General features: G+C 65.4%; 1 protein-coding gene across 2 annotated transcripts; it reads left to right on the plus strand.

Annotated features, from left to right (window-relative positions):
- The first annotated feature begins 242 nt into the window (after positions 1-242).
- E2F2 (E2F transcription factor 2) lies at positions 243-11,330 on the plus strand. 2 transcript variants are annotated; one of them, XM_068917420.1, is made up of 7 exons: positions 243-1,007; positions 6,639-6,744; positions 7,155-7,374; positions 7,597-7,755; positions 7,951-8,065; positions 8,337-8,493; positions 8,590-11,330. In XM_068917420.1, the coding sequence occupies exons 1-7, from the start codon at positions 708-710 to the stop codon at positions 8,826-8,828; spliced, it is 1,296 nt and encodes a 431-aa protein (XP_068773521.1). In that variant the 5' UTR covers positions 243-707; the 3' UTR covers positions 8,829-11,330. The 2 variants fall into 2 exon arrangements, with proteins under 2 accessions (XP_068773521.1, XP_068773522.1); XM_068917421.1 differs by having other exon boundaries at positions 471-1,007; positions 8,337-8,976.
- Positions 11,331-14,078: the final 2,748 nt, after the last annotated feature.

A 14,078-nucleotide genomic window follows, 5' to 3' on the forward strand; every position in this document is an offset into this window, starting at 1 on the left:
ATTTGCATACGGAGCCCCGCCCCTCGCGGCGCGGCGCGCTGCCCCCTTACCACCACCCCCCCCACCCCGCCGCCGCCGCCGCCGCGCGGCTACACTGTATCCAGCGGGGCGGGCGGATGCGGCGGGGGCCAATCAGTGCGCGGCGTTTTCCGCGGGAAATCCGAATTTCGCGGCACGTCGTTTGGCGCTTAAAAAAAAAAAAAAAAAAAAAAGAGCGAGCGAGAGCGAGAGTGAAAGGGAAAGAAGGAAGGGGAGGAAGAAAGAAAGAAAAGAAAGACGCGACCGAGCAGGGGAAAGAGCCGGGGCCGGGGCCGGCCCGCTGCGGAGCCGCCGGCGGGGCCCGGACCGCCCCGGCCTCCATCCGGTTCGAGCGCGGACGGCCGCCGGGGGCGACTTTTAGGGCGAAACGCGCCTTTTTAGCGGGGTTTTGCTGGCCGTGCCCCCCTCCTCCTCCTCTCCCGGTGTTGTAGCCGCCGCTGCAGCTTTTAAGCGCTTTCTTCAGTTTTTTTCGGAGTTCCGGCCGCTGTCAGGGCCCCGCGGATCCCTCTGGCGGCTGCAGGCGGGCAGCTCCCCCTAATCTCCCCTCTCCCCCCCCCCCTCCCCAAAATGCTGCCCCTGCGCTTGTGACCTGCCCTTGCGCTGCAAAGCCGAGCTGCGTGCCGGCCCCCTCCCCCGGGCCAGCTGGGCTTCTCGGAAAGGACTTTGCAATGCTGCGGCTCCCCAGGGGAGTGTCCCCCGGCGCGGGGAGGGGGGGCGCCGCCCTCCCGCCCCACCAGCAGCAGCAGCAGCACCACCAGAAGAAGGCCGTGTCGGTGATGGGCTCCGCCGAGCGGGTGGCCTCCAGCCTGGGTAGCCCCTCGGTGGCCTCTGTCCCCGGCGGCTGCTTCACGCAGGTCTACTCGCAGGCGGCTGTCAGCGTCCCCGCACCCCGGGGTGGCTGCCTCTACGCCACCCCGCAGGGCCCCGAGCTCAGGAGCATCCGATCGGCCTCTGCGGGAAGGCTGCCGGTAAGGTGTCTTCACCCCCTCCCTCCCCGATCCTGTCTTTGCACCCATTTTTTGTGAGTCTGGGGTCTCCGGGCCGCTCTGGCCCTTTGCAGGGAGGGGAGCTGGCGGCGAGGCCCGAGGAGCAGGGCTGGACCATGTCCAAGACGCGCAGCCGTCCCTGGGTTTGGGGCCGCGGCGGGGGTCTGCACCCCAAAAGGTGTTTCTTTGCTCCGCCGGCTGCGCGGGGGGGAGGGTAAGGTTTGAAATCAGAAGTCTCAGTGAAATGGCTCATACGTTTCTCAACTTCCCTTAGCCCGTGCGGGCCCGCAAAGCCGGCTCCGCTCTTCCTCTTTTCTTATTTTTCTTTCTCTCTCCCTTTCTCTCTCTCGCTTGCAAAGAGTTTGGGCTGTGCCTCAAGCTCAGGCCGCGGAGCCGAGGCCCTTGCGAGCTCCTTTTCGCCGTAAGGAAGCGAAGGCTGCGTGCCGGCACCATCCCTGCCCTGCGTTGGAGGGGGGCACCTTCGCTGCCCCGCTAGCACCCCTGTTTTGGGTTGCAGCCCCCAAGGCGACCCGTCACCCGAGGAGCCTCAGGGGCTGCTGGTGGGGGACAAGGGCCAGGGGCAGTTCAGCTTCGCTGCCCGGGCTTGTTTCCTGCCTGGGCAGGGTTGTGATATGAGATATTAGGGGGCAGAGTGGGGCCTGAAATGTGTTTGCTGGGGGGGGGGATTGCAGTGGAAATGGTCCCCTCGCCCTCTGGGATGCCTCATGGCTTTGAACGAGGGACCCTGGTGCATGGGCAGAGAGAGCTGGGCTGGCAGGGTGGGAGATGTGCTGGGACGGTGTTTTGGGGGGACAAGGGGATTGCTGACAGCTGAATTTGGCTGCGCCCCTGTCAGCGTGATGCTGGCGACGTTTGGGGCGAGGGCTGCGCTTGCAAAGCCTCGGAGCCCGCCGGTCTAAAGAGGAAACTGGGAAACTGGAGCCCAGACAGCTTGCCCGGGGTCTGGGCTGGGGATGGGGCAGGGGCTGCCTCGGGGGGGCCGTGCCGGGCTGTGCCGCTTTCCCAGCGGGCTCGGACCCGATCCGGGCAGAACCGCGACATTGCCCGGATCGAGGGGCAGCAGCTTAACGCCGCCGATGCCGGGGCTCAGCCATTCGGACGCCGGCCCGTGGCTTTTGCCAAGCGTCGGGGAGCGTGAGCGGCTTTTCCCGGCCTGGGCCTTCCTTCTGGAGGGCCCCCGCTGAGCCAGGCAGCCCCGCTGGCAGCTGGGGCTGGCATTTAATTCCTGCCTGCCCGGCGCCTGGGCGCGTGTCCAGCCCTCACTGTGAGCCTCTGTTCTCCCCAGGTCCTGGGAGGCATCCCAGCGCGCTGTAACTTCGATTAGTTTTTAAAAGCTTGATTGATCGATTTATTCCCCCTTCCCGCGGCTGCTGCTGCTCCGTGCCAGGTGGGGACGTCGCCGGGGAGCAGCGGTCCCTCGGCTCGCCCTCTCCGCGCCGGGGGCGGCCAGGGCTGGCGGATGCCGGGCTGGCCCGGGACGTTGCGCTCCGCGCGGCCCCTGGCCGGCAGGGCGCTGGGGCCACCTGTCTCCTCTTGGCCCTCGGGAGCTGCTCTGGGCCGTCTTTGTCTTAGAGCTGCGCGAGACGTCGCTTCCCGCGCTGCCGGGGCTGTTGTGTAAGGAAAGACCTGTGCTGCTTCCCGCTCCCATGAAAACACGCCCCGGATCCCCATTAACACCCGCGCTTTTTTTGAGCATGGTGGCGGAGCTCATCTGGGGTTCTGATGTTGCAAACCAGGGGGGTGTTTCTGTGCTGTTGGTTACGGCCCCTCCGGAGGTCCCGTCTCGCCCTCCCAGCCGAGGCCTTCAGAGCTCTTAGTTTTCCAGTCCCCAGTGACTCTATGACGCCAGGCCGGGTCTCCAGGGGTGATCCCAGGGGACCCCAGGAGCCGTGGGCAGCTGCGATGTCGAGGTTGCCGAACGCTGGCTTTGGGATGCGACTGCAAAGCTGGGTGGGAGGGGGTGGGAGGCGGCAGAGGGGTGGGTGGCATGGGTGACTGCAGCAGTGGCCCACGACAGGTCCCTTCGTGTGACCCCGTCCCATCCGAGTCCCAACGCTGGGGATACCGCGTTCAATCCTGACTCGCCGAGCTGCCGCTCGGAGCGGCGCCCCGCGTCCGTTCAGGCCCTCTCGCCCTGCGCCTTCGCCGGCGCAACCTTTGGGTGTGCAGATCTGGGGCGATCAGATAATGAACGTTTCCAGCCGATGACTCCCGGGCAGGGCAATTGCAGCCGCTCCCACCTGCTTGCGGGATTCGCGCGATACCAGGCGGCAGGAAAAGGTCGCAACGAATCCAGGGTCACCGGCTGCAGCCGCCTGGCCCGGCCGTGGGAGAGGACCCGTTCCCGGCGCGCCATCCTCGCGTCCCTCCGTGGGAAAGCGGGCTGGGTTGTCGCACAAAGGCTCCGCGGCGGGGCCCGTTTCCAACGCGGTGGCCTGGGGCGATGCCGTCCCCAGGGTGCCGGCAGGGAAACATCGAGGGGTTTTCTATGTGGGCGGGATGGGTGGTTTTGGGGGGTCGTGGTGGGCACGGCTTTACCGGCGGGCGCATCGGGATGGGTGCCGGGGTGGTGTCTACCCCATCGCCTCCCAGCACCCTCCCTGCAGTCAGGACATCCGCGGGGGCCAGGGCCCTTTCTGGCTCTGTCTTTTATAGCATCCAGCATCTGTGCCCTGGGGAAAGGGGATCGGAAGGTGGATCACGAGCAGGCCTTCCTCGTCTGCGCTGCGGCTTGGGGTTTCGGGGTCTTTCCAGAGGGGAGGCAGATGCCGGCCACGTCGGAAGTGAGATGGGGAGAGCGGTACCTGCGGGGAGGGATGCTGCGTTTCCTCCCCGCCATGAATTTTTCCCAGCTCCCCGGCCTAGGATCAGGGCTGGAGTCGAGCTCTCCCCGTGGTGGGGCTGAAAGGCTCCTCCAACCCCCCCCAAATCCGGCTTTGCTCTGCAGGCAGCCTGCGCGGCCGTGGGGCTCTGCCTACGGCTGGGGGTGATTTGTGCTGAGGACGAGGTGGGGGGCTGTCGGGGTCCCGGCTGGGGGGTCAGCGGGGTGCTGCCGCCTGGGACCAGCCGAGCCGGGTGCTCCCCTAAAGGTCATTGTGGTGCTTGGTCCCGCGATGGTGCGGTGCCCCGAGTCACGCCGGGTGCGATACCCGGGCGCTGCGTTCCCACGGCCCGGGGAGCGCAGGGGGCGGAAGGGCTCGTGCGGGGCAGGGAGGGGACCGGAGAGGCAGGCAGGGCCCGGGCAAGCCCGGAGAAATCAGCGGGCGCTGTCGAAACGAAGCGTTGGCGGGAAGAGCGAGCTGCGGGCCCCGGGGGAGAGGGTTGCTCTGATGCTTGGGCTGGGCGCAGGGTGTAGCCCCTGGCGCCAGGGCTGCTTGGCAAGTGGAGCTGGCAGGGTGCCCGGCCCGCTCCCCGCCTCCCTTCACCCCCGCGTGAAGTCTCCTGCCCTCGCCCAAAACTGGGATCAAACCTCTTTTCCCCCCACCACCCCCCACAGCATCACATAGGGAGCAGCTGGCTCTGTCCTAACGCGGGGTCTGCCCCAGGCAGCGATGCCCGGCGGTCCGTGAGCAGGAGGCAGGGGGGACGGTGCAATGCCCGGGGGGCTGCGGGTGGCTCGGTGTCCCTGCTGGGGTTGGGGACAGGAGGGTGGCTTGTCCCCTGCTCCCATCTGCTCTGGTTTACACCCGTTTTTCCTCCCGCTCCACCGGCGGAGGGGTGCTGGGAGCCCCGCGCGGTGCCTGGCTCAGCTGTCGTCTGCCTAATCCTGCCCGGCCGGGGCTCGGCAGCTGGGACCCAGCCTCCCCCTTGTCCATTGTCCGTCGCCGCCGCGGGGGGGGGATCTTCCCGCACCCCCAGACCTCGCGTGGGAAGGGGGTCCCCATTGGCCCCTCTGCGTAACATGCTTCTCCTGCAGCCCCCTGCGATTGCAACCTGGGGGCCCCCCCCGGGCTTGAACATGGGACACCATTTCGGGCCCCTCGAGGTGGCCAGCGGGACGCAAGGACCTGCCCGGTGCTCCTGACTGCCCCGTCCCAGTCGGTGCCCCCCGTCGCTACCCGTGCCTCAGTTTCCCCCTCTCCCCCAAGAGCTGCTGCTTGGGGAAACGGGAAGGAGATGAAGCCGTGCCCCAGAGCAAGCACGCAGGCTGGAGGGGGACAGGGACACGCGGGGAGCCTCAAAGCCTGGGCCCCGGCAGGACGGGGGCACGTTGTCCCCCCCGTGCCGCTGGCTGATGCCCCCGGGGCTGGAGGGGGGGTTTGGTGGAAGGAGCCGTGTCCCCCCCCGCCGCGTCTCCGTGCCGGCTGGGCGCGGGGCTGGCAGACGCGCCGGGGTCTGAGCCGGGGCAGGTGTTTCCCACGCGCTCGGCGGCGGTGGCTGCTGGGGTGCCGGCAGCTCCGGGGAGGGCAGGGAGCGGGTTCCCACAGGAGCTCAGGACCAACCTGGCTCCCTAGGGGGGCGGAAAAGAGCCGCCGGCGCCTTTCCCACCGGCCCCCTCGGATGCCGACAGCCGCGGCGGCACCCAACCCCTCCCGCGGAGCTGGGTGCCGGGGAGAGCCGAGCCGCGCCGGGGACCATGAGGGACGCGCTGGGGGGGACCCTGCGGCCCGGCCCAGCCTGGGAGCAGGTACTGGGGTGGGAGGGGGGGGCCGCTCCTTGCAGCTGAGCCCAAATCCCTTGGGTTTTGTCACCTGCTTTTTTTTTTTGGGGGGGGGGGGGTCCTGAGGGATTTGCACCGGCTCGGAGGGTGGATTTGGGACCCCTCCGCCGGCATCTCTGGGCTGTGACTGCCCCCCCGTGCATCCTTCCCCCCCGCCGCCGCCACCAAGCGATGCTAGGGGGCCCCTCGGGGGCAGCCAGCTGCCACCCTCTGCGCCGCCCGGCTGGGTTGGGCGCACGGCGGGGGCACCCGCGCATCCCCCGGGGCAGCTCGAGCCGGGTCGAGGCCAGGTGCGCCGGTGCCAGCTGCGCGGCCCCAGCTGCCTCCGACCGCGCGGGCTCCGAGCGCCGGGGGGGGGAGCGGCCGCGCGGCGCGGTGGGCACGGAGCCGCCGAGCCCCCGGCCGGTGCCGCTGCCAGGGCTCGGCCCCGGCGGTGAGGGGAAATCCCTGCGGCTTCGCTGCGCGCCGTGGCAGGGTGCCCGGCGATGCGGGGGAAGCACTCGGGCGAGCGATAGGCGGGCGGCGGGCCGGGCTGGTAGGAAGCGGGCAGGAAGCGATAGGGGTGCCGGTGGCCCCAGCCGGCCCCTCTCCTCCCCACCCGGCCAGGGCACGGCGCCGACACCGTCCGCGCTGCCATCCCGGGGGCTCTCTCGAAGCGGGGTGCAGGGCACAGTCGGGGACCGCCAGGGCTGCGGGAAGGAGAGAGGCGCGAGGTCCCTCCAGCTCATCCTTTCACCCTGGCCCGTCGCTCCCCCATGTCGGGGGGCACCCTGGACCACCCCCTGCTCCCAGCCGCCTTCGTCCCCGGCGCGGAGGGGAGCGCGGGGACGCGGGGGCTCTGGGAGGTGCGGGCTGGCCCTGGGGCCAGGGCTGGTGTCTGGATCTTCCCTAACTTAAGGATTTTTTATTTGATTTTTTTTCTCCTGCTCCAGGCCAAGCGGAAGCTGGATCTGGAGGGTCCCGGCCAGCCGTGCCACCCCGAGTTTCGCACGCCCAAGGGCAAGGGCAGGACCCTGGCCCAGGTCCCCAGCCCGAGGAGTAAGTGGTGCTGGGCTGAGATGGGGAGGAAAGCAGGTGGGGGGCTTGGGAGCCCCATTTCTCTCCCCTATAAAGCTGCTGGTCTCTGTGACATCCCCTCCAGCACTGCCCCACATGACCCAAACCGATCTGCTGTCTTTGGAGCTGTGAACACGGGAGCCGTGTCCAGTCCTTGGCCCTTCCTTTCTGGTGCTCATCAGGCTTTTTGAGCCAATTCAATTCCCTGAACTGCCAGAAAACTCCCTGGGTGTTTTTATTTCTGAGGTTTGTGAGAGCTTTGATTGTCCCTGTGCAACCAGCCTCACGTCCCAGCTGCAGCACCGGCCTCCCCAACCCAACCCGGCAGGTCACCTCCGTCCCACGGCCCAGGCTGAAGCAGGGGGTTGGGGGCGTCTCTCGTTTCCCTGCAGCTCCCAAGTCCCCCGGCGAGAAGACGCGCTACGACACCTCGCTGGGGCTGCTCACCAAGAAGTTCATCCACCTGCTCAGCGAGTCGGCCGACGGCGTCCTGGACCTCAACCGCGCCGCCGAGGTGCTCGAAGTGCAGAAACGGCGCATCTACGACATCACCAACGTGCTGGAGGGCATCCAGCTCATCCGCAAGAAGTCCAAGAACCACATCCAGTGGATGTAGGTGATGCCAGTGGGGAACGGGGAGAGCTGGAGGGGGTAAAGGGTCATCCATGGGGAGAACTGGCTCCCAGGGGTGGTTGGCAAGTGGCAAGCGGGAAAGGATGGGGATAGGTGGCTTGGGGACACAGGGTGTCCCAGTGAGACTTGGTGATGGATGGGGAGAGCCAGATCTCTCCCTGCGGAGGTTGACGGCTCCTCAGACCCGTCTCCGCTGTGCAGGGGGACAGGGATCTTTGAGGACACGTCGGTGACGGTGAAGCAGCAGGTGCTGCGTGATGAGCTGGCCGAGCTGGCCAAGACGGAGAGGACACTGGACCAGCTCCTCCAGGACTGCGCTCTGCAGCTAAAGCAGCTCACGGATGACGAAGCCAACCAGAGATATCCTTGTCGGGAGAAAGCCACGTGCAGTGGTGTGGGCTTGGGCGCAGGGTCTTGGGTGCCCCTCGCCTTCCCTGTCCCGGGCTGGGGAGGACGTTTGGAGCCCGGGATTCGGTAGCAGCATTGCTGGGCTGGGGGGGAATTGAGGCGTCTCCCTTGCAGCATCGCTTTTTCCTATACTTCCTCCTCGTCCACGCTGGCGTACGTCACCTACCAGGACCTCCGCGCCATCAGCAACTTCCAGGAGCAGACGGTGATCGCCGTGAAGGCTCCCCCGGAGACGCGGCTGGAGGTGCCGGACTTCAGCGAGGTGCGCGGGGGCTGGCAGCGGGGCAGGGGGTGGCGGGGCCAGCGCTCGGTGCGCCAGGCGCTGTACACCCACCCACCCCGGAGCGGCTGAACGCCTTCATCTGGGGCATCTCGGGGGTGAGCCCCAGGCTGGTCCTTCCTCAGCATCCTGGGAGGGCTTGGGAGTCTCTGTGTGTCCCCTGGGGCTGTTTGACCCTTTAGGGGCCGTGGGAGCGGGGAGGTGTCCCGCGTGGCCCGAGAGGCACCCTGAGCCCTCCTCTCGCCCCGGCCAGGACAACCTGCAGCTCCATCTGAGGAGCACCAACGGCCCCATCGAGGTATACCTGTGCCCGGAGGAGATCCCGGAGGACAGCCCTGCCAAGGACACCACCGGCTCCTCCACCACGTCCCTGCGGGACCGCCCCACCGCCACCCCCTCGCCGGAGAAAGGTGCCGCGGGGGCGATGCCGGCGCGGGGGGCTGCGGGGTGGGTTGTCGCCGTGGGTGCCCCCAACTCACCCCGGTCTCTGCCTCTCGCCACCCCAGCGGAGCCCCCCCGGCCGGCGCTGGTGGAGGTGGAGGAAGGGCTGCTGGGCTCGCCCCAGCACCTCCTGCAGCAGACGGAGGACCAGCTGCCCTGCGCCCCGTCCTACCTCGACTCGGGGCCCTTCATCGCCTTCTCGCCGCCCCTCGACCAGGACGACTACCTCTGGGGGCTGGAGGGCGACGAGGGCGTCAGCGACCTCTTCGAGGCCTACGACTTGGGCGACCTGCTGAAGAACTGACCGTCCTCTCCCCGTCGCCTGCCTCCTCTTCCCGGCCCCCGCTATGGTGCTAACGGTCTCTGCGTGCCTTCGGCCTCTCCCCTCCCTTGGTCTCCTCGGTGCGGTGAAGGACCCCGAAGGTTAAACCGCCTTTAGGGATGTTTTAACCCCGGCAAACCGGGGTTTCTTGCCTGGCCAGGCGGCGCCGCGGTCGGGCGAAGATGATCCGGCTGCGCGTCGGCGAAGGGTGCTCGGCTGCCCCGTCCACTCGTGTGCTGAAAGCGGGGGGTCTCTGCGGGGGGCAGGCGGGAGAGCGCTGCGCCGCATGGCCTTTTGCGGGAGAAGGGAGGCGAGTCGGCAGGGCCGGGGGATGGGTTTGGGGGATGCTGGGCTTTCCCAGGGTGGTGGACGGGGGACGTCTTTTATGAGGAATGGGTCTGAGGGGCTTTGGGCTGGCTGCGGGTAGTTGCGTGCTGCTCCTCAGAGCCGAGGCGCCCAGGCTGTCTGTCACCCTCGGTGGCCTTTCGTCTCTCTTCTGCCTGTTTGTCCCTGAGGGGCTTTGGGTGCTGGCTTTGGCCCCTCGCTGGGCTGCGGGGGCACCTGGGGGAGACGTAGGCTCCCGTGAAAGGATCCAGTCAGATCCCATCCGATCACTGGCTATAAAAAAAAAAAATCAAGCAAAACCCCCCAAAACGAGGGCGTCTTGGTGGTGCCCTGGGGCTGCTGGCAGACTGGGGTGCGCTTGGGTGCAACGAGGTTTCGGGGTGCCCGTTCCCCCAGGCCGTACGGGAACCTGCGCCTGGAGGGGCTGCTTGTCGTGATGGGGCTCTCGTCCCGAGGTCCTTCCCTGTGCTCCCCAGTTAGGCCCGTTCTTTAAGGTCAGGACTGGTTGTTTTGGGTCATTTTGAGCAAGACCCGTACGGATCATGTACATGTTGAGCTCTGTGATTTCTCATTCCCTGCTCGGTCCCGACCCTTCTCCCACGGTCCCGTGAGGAGGGACAGCTCGGCACTTCTCGCCTCCGGCAGTTCCCCTGGGTTTCGGCTGATCAGAGCTGATTTTTTTTCCCCCAAAGTAGCTGCAGTAGCCTTACAAAAAAAAAAAATAAAGTCAACAAAGATGAAGCCACCTCTGGTTAGAGAGAGAAGGAAGCTCAAGCATGAACGTTTTACCTAAGACCCCTCGGTGATGTACCTAGAAAGAGCAGCTCGGGAACCCCCTTGCCGGGATGTTGAGCATTCGCTGCAGTATATTTTAGGAGGACGCGGCCCCGCTGCCTTCGGTCTGTGCCAGTTCACTTCCGTGTCTTAAAGCTATTTGTACTGGGGATATTTAAACTGGAGCTGGGGAGGAGGGATGGTATTTGTAACTTTGGTAAATCATCTCTCTGGCTTGAAAACAGGAGGGAAGGGTTTCTGGCTGCTCCTCGGCTCGCCCTGCCATCTGGGGGGTGGTGACATGGCCTGGCCGTGCTGGGACCCAAGGGGACGTGAGCAGCGTTGCTGGTGCCGGCTTGGCGGGAGCTGCGGGGGTGACGGGATTTGGGAGAGGCGGAAGCTGGATGTGACCTTGGGGGCTGTGTTCTCCGCCTGCCGCGGGTCTAATCCGGAGCATCACCCGCAGAGAGGGGCTCCGGGAAGCATTAGTGTGGGCCGGCCGTCGTGGCGGAGGAGAGCTCCCCCCCGGCCCCATCCCCTTCTCCCCCTCCCCAAATCCCCCCTCACTGGGTCCTGCATGCGCTGGGCATCTCCGAGCTGCAAACCGCCCCCATGGGGGGCTGCCCCAGGCAGAGCAGCATGTTCCCTTCACTTGGATGGACTTCTCCCAGCAAAATAAAAATAAGCTTTTCCTTTATTTTACTCCTTTTCGCCCTCCTCGCGGCGGGTGGTTGCGCAGGCTGGAGCACGGCCGGGCAGCCGGCAGCCCACTCCCCGCGGGGATCGATTCTGGCCTGGCTCCACAAGCCGGGCTTTCCCGCTGGATCCCAGGCACCGGTCTGGATACAGCCGCTCAGGTTTTAGTCTTAGTCTTACCAAGGTGGGTGCTGCAAGGCTTTTCCAGCTGGGGACGGCATGCTGCAGCGAGGGAACGCCAGCGCCACGCTCGCTGCCGCAGGTGAGCTGAGCTGGTCCCTTGCGGAGACAGAAGCCCCCCGAGAAGTCCCTGCCGTCACCTTGCGCCTTGGAGCCCTTTCCCTTTGGATTTGCTATGAAATCGGTCCGAGAGGGGTTGCTTTCTCCAGGCTTTTAGTTCTGCCCTTGTAAAATGTACATAATTATTGCACTGTATTTATATGGGTCCCACCTTTTGACACTGTGGTGTTGAGGGTTTGTTTGGTATTTTGGTTTTCAAGTGAGTGTATTTAAGTTGTCCTCCCTAGAGTTTGTTCTCCTGCAGTTTGGCTTGGACTTGTGGGTGAGAATGTGTTTTATTGTGAGAAACTTGTGGCACTTGATGTTTTCTGCCCAGGAGGGGATGAAATGAAATAAAACTTTTCGAGTTGGAGGGGGTTGTTTTCCTCTAAGAAACAAAAAGCTCATGCTGTCTGTGGGTTTTTCGGGGGGGGGGGCAGAGGGAGGTGCTGGGCTGGTTTCGCTCCTGTGCGTGAAGACACACTCCTTGGGTCTAAAACGGCGAGTGTGGGAAAAGCCTCGGGGCAGAGAGGCTGGGGTCTCCGCAGGGCGCCGGGGGCCGAGCCGGGCTCACACGCCTATGCTTTAGGGCAGGGTTTGGAGGCTGGAGAGCGAGAGACCTCTTTGGTGCCGTGCCCGAGGAGGGTCCTTCTGCCGGGTGCTGCCTCAGCAGTGCCGGACCCTCCCTATGCTTTGCAGCACCCAGCGCCCGTGACATCCCGTGGTAGCCGGTGACATCCCAGGTACCCAGTGACATCCTGCGGTACCTGGTGATGCCCCGTGGTACCCAGTGCCGTGGCTGCCACCCCAGTATTGCTCGTCTGATGGTATCTGGCTGGGTGGAAGAGGAGGAGGAAAGGCCAGGGCCAGGTAAGCCGAGTGAGAGGCGCAGAGTGATGGGGCAGGGGCCTGTCCCCTGTCCCCCGAGGGGCTGTGGGTCCCAGAGCAGCTCGGAGGGGGTGGGATGGAGGTGCCACCGGCCCGGCTGGCAGTCCCCACGCTGGCCAGGAGGTGGCAGGGCCACCCTAAGAAAGACAGCCCGTGCCCCAGCCCCTGCTCCTGCCTGGAGGGACCCTCTCTTGGCCCGGGGCAGGGAGGAGAGAAGGTTTGGGGGGGCTCTCCCCCGCCGCGAGGTGGGAGCTGCAGGGGTAGGGTGGGCTTTGAGACCCCACCCCGCTGCAGCAGGTCTGCCGTGGGCTGCCCCTACAGGTGCTTTGCTGGGGCCAGGCCCCCTCGTTGCCCCAAGGAGTCTCTTGAGGTGCCTGGTGGGGGGGGCTCACACAGTGCCAGCCCTGCTGGGACCCTTCAGGAATCCCCCAATTCCTCCCGTTCCCCTCCAACACCACCCAGGTAAATATAGCTATGAAGCATCAGAGGATGACGAGGGGCAGCGACAGTTTATTTTGCTTGTATGTCCTTCCCATGCTGTGACGCGACGTGGCCAGATGCCCCTTTTTTCCGTCTGGGGCAGCTTCTTGCTCTACATCCCCTTTCCCTCCTTGCTGTTCCCAGATCAATGGCCTGGGTGGACGCTTTGCACCGGCCTGCGCCCCTTCCCCGTTTCCCAGCCCCAAGGCCTGTGTCAGGTCTCAGGAAGCCACTGGCTCAGGAAGATCCATGAGGGACCTCGCATGGTGGGTCCACCCTGGCCCTCCCCGAACCGGAGACATGAGCCAGGGCACCCCAGCGCTCGCTGGGGCTTAGCAAGGTATTTCTTCCTGATGGCCAGGTGTATTTTGTCTCCGTGAGCTGCTGGCTGGGAGCACTACACTCCGGGTGAAGCAAGGGAAAGGAACCGTCGGGTTGCAGATGAGCGGTTTAGGGGGTCCGCACGCTCCGGCGGCGCTGACTTTGGCTGGAGGCTTGGCCCGGCTCTGTCTAGTTGGACGCAAACCTGCATTTTCCTGGCCTCTTCTCCAGGCAAGAAGAAAAAGAAGGGAGGAAAAGGAGATGGTGGAAAGGGAATTGGGAGTTTGGCACCCTTGATCCGTCACGCCTTTGCTGCTGCGGCGGGACCCCGTGCGAGGGCTGCCTGCCGCAGGGGACAGGAGCAAGGGGCACGGGTGGCTCTCGTGCCTGCGTTGTGCTCTCGTGGGAAACCGGCCTCTACGAGCAGGGATGAGATGCCAGAGGGACGGGGGCCTTCCCTCCCGTTCTCTGCAACTTTGTCCCCAGCTCCGTCCCCACTGCGGGACATGCTCGGCCTTTCCCTGGCCTCACTGCCTGCTGTGGGACTCTTCGCGCTCCCCCATCCTCCGGGAGCTGCAAATCGTCAGGCAAAGGGGATCCAAAATCCAGCCCTTCCCACCAGGCCGGGGTTCGCCCTGCAAGGGTCAGGCGGCTGCAGTGAGCGGGACGATGAAATCCCTGTTTTCTCTCGCTGCAGAAGAGCAAAGAGCTCCGGGGAATCACTCCCTGCCTCTTGCCAGAAGAGCTCTGGAGAATCTCCCCGCAGAGACATGAACCTGGCCTCCATCTCTGCTTCTCTTTCCTGTTATTTGCAATCAGCTCTTTCTTCTCCTTTTTCCTTCTTCTAGAAACCTCCCTTTTGTTATTCCTAATCCTTCCTAAATGTCACTTCTCTTTGGGGCTTTTTGGAGCGAAGCTGTGGTGTAGCATGGGAAACGCAGGGCAGGGTACCGCGCTGGGTTTGACCCTCCGCGGGTGCCCTGCAATGCCGGTCGAGGGGCAGTGTGCGACATTTCCCCTGAGCAGAGCCGATGCCCGCTTCTCTCCCGGCAAGAAGACAGGATGAGGTCGCTTGCAGTTAAACTAGGGCTTTGGTAGGCTGGATTTGACTCTAAGCCCCTCCGCAGATTACTTGAGTGCCCAAGCTGACCTTTTGGTGCAACCTTGGTCCTACTCCATCCCTGCTGGTCTCGAGCTCCAGGCTGTGGCCAAAGGGACCGGTGGCCACCACGTCCCCTGTCGCGCTGGACAGGCCCACGCACTGCCCTTTCCACCTGGTGCATTGCCACCCATTTCCAGGGCACCGCTTGCCCGGTGGGTGCCAGATCCCATGAGGGATTTGGGGCATCAGGGTGCCACCGTCAGGCACCAGCAGACCCTGTGGACGGCAGAGCAGGGCTCTGGTCGTGGCTCAGGGAGCCCCAGGACCCGCCGGAGCGAGAGGTGACT

The sequence above is a fragment of the Struthio camelus genome, chromosome 23, assembly GCF_040807025.1.
Source record: "Struthio camelus isolate bStrCam1 chromosome 23, bStrCam1.hap1, whole genome shotgun sequence".
NCBI classification, from domain to species: Eukaryota; Metazoa; Chordata; class Aves; order Struthioniformes; family Struthionidae; genus Struthio; species Struthio camelus.

What these genes read in the sequence shown, in the direction of transcription:
- E2F2 (XM_068917421.1), top strand. Translation starts at nt 708, where the DNA reads ATGCTGCGGCTCCCCAGGGGAGTGTCCCCCGGCGCGGGGAGGGGGGGC. An exon ending in CCAGGTCCCCAGCCCGAGGA is followed by an intron (nt 6,745 to 7,154) that starts GTAAGTGGTGCT and finishes GTTTCCCTGCAG; the next exon opens with CTCCCAAGTCCCCCGGCGAG. An exon ending in GATGACGAAGCCAACCAGAG is followed by an intron (nt 7,756 to 7,950) that starts ATATCCTTGTCG and finishes CTCCTCGTCCAC; the next exon opens with GCTGGCGTACGTCACCTACC.